This window comes from Chenopodium album, chromosome 3 (assembly GCF_948465745.1).
Source record: "Chenopodium album chromosome 3, dcCheAlbu1.1, whole genome shotgun sequence".
In the NCBI taxonomy this organism is placed as follows: Eukaryota; Viridiplantae; Streptophyta; class Magnoliopsida; order Caryophyllales; family Amaranthaceae; genus Chenopodium; species Chenopodium album.
The window spans coordinates 17,051,445-17,059,116 of NC_137836.1; the positions used below are offsets into that span (position 1 = coordinate 17,051,445).

Sequence of the window (7,672 nt, forward strand, 5' to 3'; positions counted from 1 at the left end):
AAAAGTATTCAAAAAAAAACAATTGAAATGTTCAACAAATACTTACATTTGCTGATGATGAGAAACATTGGTTGAAGCTTTACTATTTTTACTTTGAACATTCTTTCTCTTTGGAAGAACAGAGAGATTTGAACCTTGTGTTGTTGGATGTGAATAAATCAAAGGATCTCCATCATCATCTAAAACCTGCAAATAAAATAAAATTATAAGTTATTCAATAAAAAATGACAGAAGTTCAGATAAATAGAACAGGGGTTCAAAAGTACCTCGACAACCAATTTTTGGACAGTAGCTCTGGCTTCATCTTTATATTTATCTACTTTCTTTTTCCAACCATTAGCTTTATTACACGCTTTCTCAACAGTACTTTTTGGCCTGTAGTTTCTCTCACCCTTTTTCCTAGCTATTTTTGGATTTTTTATGAACCTTTCTTCATCAACTTCTTCATTAGCTTCTTCACTAACTTCAACATCTTCAATATCAATTGGACCTAGCACACTTTCCACCTTTTCACGTAACATTTGAAAAGTATACTCAACTTCAGTTCTTGCTAAAATATCTTCTTGACATGATGTTACTAACTGAACATACTTCCTAACCATTTGAACTCTCTAAACAGTAGAAGGAACAACTTTAACATCTTGACATGTATCTTCATCAGAAACATGACTACACACAGCCTTCTTAGTCCACCTCTTCACTATGTACTGTTCTGGTATCTTTTGAACACAATGAATATTATATATACGAAGAGAGTGTCCACATAACAACCCCATTTAACTCCAATACTTACATGTGCAATTGATGTTGAAGGTGAAATTCTCATAAGTAACTTCATGCCTTATAATGTCCTCATTTTGCCTCCAAACATAATAACAAATAGTCTCATCATCTTCATGCTTTCGCTCTTGACAACATTAAATGTCTTTTGCAAATTGATCCTCAAAAACAACATACACAGAAATAGTATAAATCTCCCTAGCGTGTATGAGCAAACGAACATTAGCTACTGCAAGATGACGGTTACCCGTCAAAAAACGGAAATCTTGCTTACTTTCTTTACTCCTCCACTCTGATATAACATCAAGAAAATTACTATAATAGTCACTCAAACCATCTAATTTATTCAATCTATTGGAAACATAATGATTTGTTGTTTCACTCCTTTGGGATGACAAAACTCCACCCGAAAAATAATCCTTTGAATAAGCAGGACACCATTTCTCTTTGATATCATACAAGTGATTTAACCAATCATTTTCTGAACACTTGTATTTTGTCATCATTCTATTAAAAACAAAAAACAACAAACCAATAAACAAAATGATAATATAGTTGTTCAAATTACAGCAACAAAAGTTCAAAACATAAATAATATTGTTCACATGCACTTGTTAAACATGAAAAGTAAAAATGTTGAAATTAAATAATTAATAGTTCATATATAAAGAAAGGTTCAAAACTTAATACATTTAATTCAAATATATAACATTAATGTTCAAAAAGAAACAAATCAAGTTAAATTCAATAAAATTAAGTCCGCAAATATGTAAATGTAATAGTTCAGATTTCAAACAGAAACAGTTCAAAATATAAACTAAAAGGTTCAGATAAAATTAAAAAAAAGCTTACCTTGGCCAGTAATGTTCAAATTCAGCAGGACTTTCACAGTACTTAAGCAAATAATCGAATACTTCTGGAAACCCTTTCAATATTCAGAGTCCTCCTATATTGGTCTTTGAATTCTCACCAAGGTGCCAAGTGCACAAACGGTGCCGAGTGCTTGGAAAAATTTGTCGAATTGCTGCAGCAATTGAAGGGGCTTGATAAGTCATTAAGGTTATGGGGTCTCGACATCTTCCCATAGATCTCATAAAAGCCTCAAACAACCATACAAAACTGTTGGTCTTTTCATCAAGAACAAAACCCATTCCAAACATGACATTATTGCAATGATGATTCATACCAACAAAAGGGGCCCAAATCATGCCATATTTGTTAGTTCTATAGGTGGTATCGAAGACCATCAAATCACCAAAAGCTTCATAATCCCTTCGCATTCTTCCATCCCTCCAAAATACACTAAAAAGGGCATGATTTCCATCGACCTCAAACTCATAATAAAAGTCACTCTCTTTGGCTTGTCTTGCAGCAAAAGACGTGATCAAAGCATTACAATCACCACCTTCTAATCTGTCAGCTTTTTCAGTAGCTAAAGCGTTGTAAACATCAGTAAGTCAGTAACAGTGTAGCATAGATAAGCAGATCCACCAACTTCTTTCCTTAAAGCACGAAGAGAATCCGTAACCCTAACCCCACTAGCCTTTATAGTACTTATGAACTTCAAATGCTCACCTTGAATTTTCCTTTGAGACCTAAGGAGATGTCTCTTCTCAACAGGTATCATAGCATGATTGTGATCCATATTGTGTTTAACAGCAGTCCAAACACCTTTCTCATCAATAACAAAATCAATGTAAGCTTCACAACATGTACGGTAATCCAACTTAGAAAACTTCTTAGGCACCTTAGAAGAAGTATCTTTCAAACCAACATTTGAACATAGGTAGTTTCTACCTCTCCAAACACTTGAATTACCAACATATCGAACTTTCCCTTTCCTAATACTAAATCCATGCCTAAATGCATAATCATTATACATTTCATATGCCTCCGCGTCACTTTTGACTTGTTTCCACTGCAATTCAGACTTCTCACTTTCCTTATAAACAACTTCATACTTATAAAGTGCAATAAACAAACAAAATGCATAACAAACATTATTAAAGTTCAAAAATAAAACAAGAGAGTCCAAATAAAGGGATAGGATGTTCATAATTACTTGTACATTCCTATATTTAAAAACATACATGATCAAAAGTTCAATAAAATAACATAAAGGTTCAAAAGTATAATAACAGTGTTCATAATATTGTAAAACTACTAATAATATGACTAATCGAATTATAAACAAATAATATTCATAAATTTCATCAACAAATGATCAAATTCATCACAAATTAATAAAAAACAATAAGAAATCAAAATCAATTTAAAAATACAACTAATTAAACCTAAATATTATGCAATGTTCAAAATCATATTAAACTTCGGATACAAAATACAAATTCAAAACACTTTAAACTAAAATATAAGTATATCTATCAAATTCTTGACATAAATTGTTCAACAAGAAATCAAAAGATGTGAATGTTCAGAATCAAGAATTCATGAACAGTTTAATAAACAAATGATCAAATTCATCACAAATTAACAAAATACTATTGCATAATCATATTAATCAAAATCTCTTCAAAAATTCAAGAAGATTAAAAGAAATAGATCAATAGTTTGATTACTTAATCAATTAATCAAAAATCATATTATGCAATGTTCAGAATCATATTAAACTTCAAATTTCAAGAAAACCAAAAATCAAATTCAGAAAATCACAATGTCATATCAAATTTTAGCAACTAAATAAAACTTAATTATGGAATGAGTTCAAATCAAACGATAATTAAAAATTCAAATAATTATCAATAATTAAAAAGTAATCAAAAAATTACATTGGAAATACCTAATTAACGAATATTATCAATTAAAATAAGAAATCTAACCTCCAATATCAAGAACTTTAGGTACAGGAATCAAATCCATGGCGAAGAAAAACAATGAAGAACATAGCAATAAAAAATGGTGAAAAGAGCACTGAAATAAACGGAGAGAGAAAGTAAAGGAGAGAAAAAATTGATGAGAGAAAACTAGAGGAGAGAGAAAATCGACGAAAGAAGATTTTTGAATGATAATTGAAAAGGAAAAATTGAGAAATTAGGAAGGAATTGAAAAAGGAAAGAAACGCGGGAAATAATTGTGGAACTTCAGCTAGGAAAGAAGAAGCTACATGGCAACGTGTAATTGGTGGTGCACACAAAACTATATGCACAAGGGTGCATATTATAATTTGCAACAAAAAGGAGTGTCACAACTCACAAATCACAACTCACAAATCACAATTTCTTGTACAACAAGGCGGCCCAAAACTAAAAAGCAACATAAAGCACAAAATAAAAGCAATCAATTTATGCATCTCACTTACACAGAACAACAACACAGAAAAAACTCAAGCTAATTGAAGAAGTTCAACAATGGAGGAAGGAACAAAGGTCATTCCACATCAAATTGGAGGAATCCACAACGATGCTCTTCGATTCGGTTTCCATGGCGTCAAGAGCGAGATTCTCGAAGCTCATCCTCTACAATCTGCTGTTCTTAAAGTACAATTTTCTCTCTCTTCATTTTCATCTATCTTTCTCTTTCTCTCTCTTCTGTTATTGATGATTATTTCATCGATTTAGGCGGAGAAAACTCAGCAAGAGATGAAGAGGAAGATTCTTGCTAACACTTATGGTTCCGCTCTTCCGCTTAAGATGGACCTCGATCGACAAATTCTTTCTAGGTTTTCTTCTGATTAGTTTTCTATTAATTTTTTCTATTGATTTTATTGTTTTTAATGCGATTCAATTTCTGGTTTTGTGATTGTTGTAAATTGAATTTGTGAAAAACCCTAATTTATATGAATTTCGGGCGTTAAGATGTTGAATTTGTTCATTTTGCTTAACTAAGGATTGTGGGCATCTACTTAAAGACTGAATTAGTGATTGATGGATTTATGTGATGGGGTTTTCGGGTGGATTTGTGGGATTGAAGCAGGGTTTTTGATCAGTTTCGCTAGTTAGGAATTAATTAATAAGAAATGTTGTGAAATTTTGTGAATGTCTTGGTTACTGCTGTTGGGTTTAGACCTGCAAGTGAATCTGCAACAGCTTTATGAGGTAGTGTTAAGCAGATTATTGTTAAAGGCTAAATTGTGGGTTCGAATGTGGTATATTAAGGTTAAAACTTGAAAGGCTAGAACTATGACATTTCAGCTGATCTATCATGACTGGTGAGGTGATTATGCCTTATGAATGGAAATATCTGAGTTGGAAAATGGAAATTGGAGAGTGAAGATCGCAGCTAATAAAGTACGAGTATGCTTGTTGGGATTACCACTGTTCCTTTTGGGTTTGCTATCAGTGCCAGGAAGGTTAGATTAGAAGTCTATGTATCTTTGGTAGGTGTTGAGAGAGAAGATGAGGGTTTAAAGTTCTGTAAGTGTGTTTTGAGCCAAGTTGCTAATAGTTAATAAAAAAAAAACTTGTTTGAAACAATTTTTAGTAATATCAATCTACAGATGTTACTAGTATGAGATTTTCTAGAGACTAATATGTAAGTAGTTGACATTGGGTACTCATTAAAGGGACTAGCTTTGGAGAAATTATTGCTTGGTCTAGGACTATTACTCCCTCTATTGTGAGGAAAAAGAGCATGAGCCAAACATTGGTTGAATATTGGAGTAGTTTCTTTCTGATGCTCCATTTTTTTTTTTTTTAAATTTTAGTTGCCCAAGCGTATAAGCTGGATTCTAATTGTTTTTTCAGTCATTTGAGCCGAACATTGGTTAAATATTTGGAGTGGTTTCTTTGATGGATTGCACTCTAATTGGTATCATTTTGCTAGTAAGGTCTGAAGTTTGAATTATAATTTTTATATGTATAGAGAATAGGAAGCACCGAAGCATACTGTTTTAACTTACAATTTACTCTGAATTTCATGATCACATCACTCCCAAATTTTCTGTTTTACCCATGGGTTGGGGCAGAATATTCATGTGTTGTTTATCGATATCTATTGTATTTATCTCTTGGACTATGTCTTGCATGTCTGTTGAGACCCATCATCAATTAGGTAAGTTGTATATTCTTAGACCTTTCTATTTCCATGCTAGGTTGTTCATGATGTTCCTGTGTTTTACTGGTCTTTAATTCTGGACAAATACCTATCTTTAACAAGTGTCGTATAATTTGTGAAAAAATGTACCAACTGTAGTGCTAAGCATTATTGTGACTCCAATCTGACTTACCATTTTTCTTTTAATCTGTTTTCTATGCTGTTGGCACATGCTTCACTAATACATAGTACATGAGCTTTTGTTGCTAGTCTTTGACTTGCATGTGCTAAAAAAGGGATCTGGTAGGAAAGTGATCTGAGTTCAGCTGATCATGCAATTCCTTATTGTTTTGCAGGTTCCAGAGGCCTCCTGGACCAATATCATCCTCTATGCTAGGGTTGGAGGCAGTGACAGGAACTTTAGATGATATTGGTTTTGAAGATTATCTGAACGGTAAAACACGCAACTTTTATTGTTTTAACAAAATATATGCTTCTCTTATTTGCCCAAACCATAATATAGTTTGCAGAACCAATAGAGTTTAAGTATTTGCATTGATTTTCCTCTTTGTACTTTGGATGCAACTGATATTCTTTGCAACTTTTAACTACACTCCAGTTTTTATATGTTATTACTGAGGCACCCACCTGCTTGATCTTTGATCACAGTACATTCGCTACAAATTGATAGCATATTAGTATGAGAATTAATAGTTTGAGCTATTTGCTGGTCTCATATCTTGTTCTGTTTCAGATCCACGTGACTCAGAATCCCTCCGAGTTCCAGACATGCATCATGGCATGGAAGTTCGTCTAGGCCTTTCTAAAGGACCAGTTGCCCCGTCTTTCTTCTGATGGGTTACTATTGTTGCTGGAGATGTTCTCAAATAGTTGGAAATGGATGTATGAATGATCTTGCTATTGTTCCTTAGACATCTAAATCTAGTGAGACATTTTGTTATGGAAATATGTCAGCTTGATCTAATGGGAGTATGAATGATTTTACAATTAAATTTTTATGCTTCCAATAGTTGATCCAGTTTTCCTCTTTTGCATGCTTATGATATTTTAATACATATATATGATGCTGTTGGCTTTCCTAGCAAAAGCACAAGTTGGTTGTCTGAATTTTCTTTGTTGATTTTGTTTCCTTCTTATATGCTTAGTTAGTAGGAAGTGAGACTCCTTTTAATTCAGGGCCTTGTGAAAAGAGACTCTTACAGGATGTAAGCTGACTGTGAATTCAGGTCTGACAAGTTTATCAGTTGAATGATTTCATCAATTCTGGAATTCCCCAACACTATCAAACAAGAAATTGCTCCGACAAAAAGCAGAACATTCTAATTACGGTTCTAAATTTCTTGTGGTACATTAATGGTTGATTTCTCTACTGAGGCTCCATAGAAGCAAGCTTAAATCTGGAGCTTGACTTTTAATATATCGAACCTAGGGCTCGTTTAGTTCATCTTATTTTTGCTTATCTGAACTTATTTGGTTTGGTCTAATCTGAAAGTCAAATTTGACTAAATTTTGACTTTAAATGTACGATAATAATTACGGAAAAAATATACTAAGTGGGATATTGTTAGATTCGTAATAATGTGCATTTTATTAATATGTGATTTTTATAAAAAAAAATTCATTACGAAATTAAAGATATTTAGCTATAAAAAAACTGCCCATAAAACGATGATTTGATCTAAACTTATTTTTTCTGAAATAAGTAAAAATAAGGTGAACTAAATAATACCTTAATCCATTTGTCAAAAATGCTTACTATAGTTGCATTTGTTTCTTTTCTTCAAATATCTCATACTAGTGTTAAAATTCTTAATATAACTGACTCAAACGAACCTGACAACTCTTAAAAAAATACCAATATTTTTTTTTTTTTTTGGTG

The 7,672-nt window shown here is 32.4% G+C and overlaps 2 protein-coding genes across 2 annotated transcripts; one reads left to right on the forward strand and one right to left on the reverse strand.

Moving 5' to 3' along the window:
- Positions 1–917: 917 nt before the first annotated feature.
- On the reverse strand, positions 918–2,662 carry LOC145624894 (protein FAR1-RELATED SEQUENCE 7-like). Its single transcript, XM_081677980.1, has 4 exons — positions 2,356–2,662; positions 1,772–2,212; positions 1,633–1,705; positions 918–1,287 (listed from the first exon to the last, which is right to left on the reverse strand). Exons 1-4 carry the CDS (start codon positions 2,660–2,662, stop codon positions 918–920), a joined length of 1,191 nt encoding a protein of 396 aa, XP_081534106.1.
- A 1,357-nt stretch (positions 2,663–4,019) lies between these two features.
- LOC145612227 (cyclin-B1-2-like) lies at positions 4,020–6,827 on the forward strand. Its single transcript, XM_081667609.1, has 4 exons — positions 4,020–4,277; positions 4,359–4,459; positions 6,129–6,226; positions 6,527–6,827. The coding sequence occupies exons 1-4, from the start codon at positions 4,149–4,151 to the stop codon at positions 6,625–6,627; spliced, it is 429 nt and encodes a 142-aa protein (XP_081523735.1). The 5' UTR covers positions 4,020–4,148; the 3' UTR covers positions 6,628–6,827.
- Positions 6,828–7,672: the final 845 nt, after the last annotated feature.

What these genes read in the sequence shown, in the direction of transcription:
- LOC145624894 (XM_081677980.1), bottom strand. Translation starts at nt 2,662, where the DNA reads ATGTATAATGATTATGCATTTAGGCATGGATTTAGTATTAGGAAAGGG. An exon ending in GTCTCAAAGGAAAATTCAAG is followed by an intron (nt 2,213 to 2,355) that starts GTGAGCATTTGA and finishes ACAACGCTTTAG; the next exon opens with CTACTGAAAAAGCTGACAGA. An exon ending in TTTTCCAAGCACTCGGCACC is followed by an intron (nt 1,706 to 1,771) that starts GTTTGTGCACTT and finishes GAATATTGAAAG; the next exon opens with GGTTTCCAGAAGTATTCGAT.
- LOC145612227 (XM_081667609.1), top strand. Translation starts at nt 4,149, where the DNA reads ATGGAGGAAGGAACAAAGGTCATTCCACATCAAATTGGAGGAATCCAC. An exon ending in TACAATCTGCTGTTCTTAAA is followed by an intron (nt 4,278 to 4,358) that starts GTACAATTTTCT and finishes TCATCGATTTAG; the next exon opens with GCGGAGAAAACTCAGCAAGA. An exon ending in GATCGACAAATTCTTTCTAG is followed by an intron (nt 4,460 to 6,128) that starts GTTTTCTTCTGA and finishes ATTGTTTTGCAG; the next exon opens with GTTCCAGAGGCCTCCTGGAC.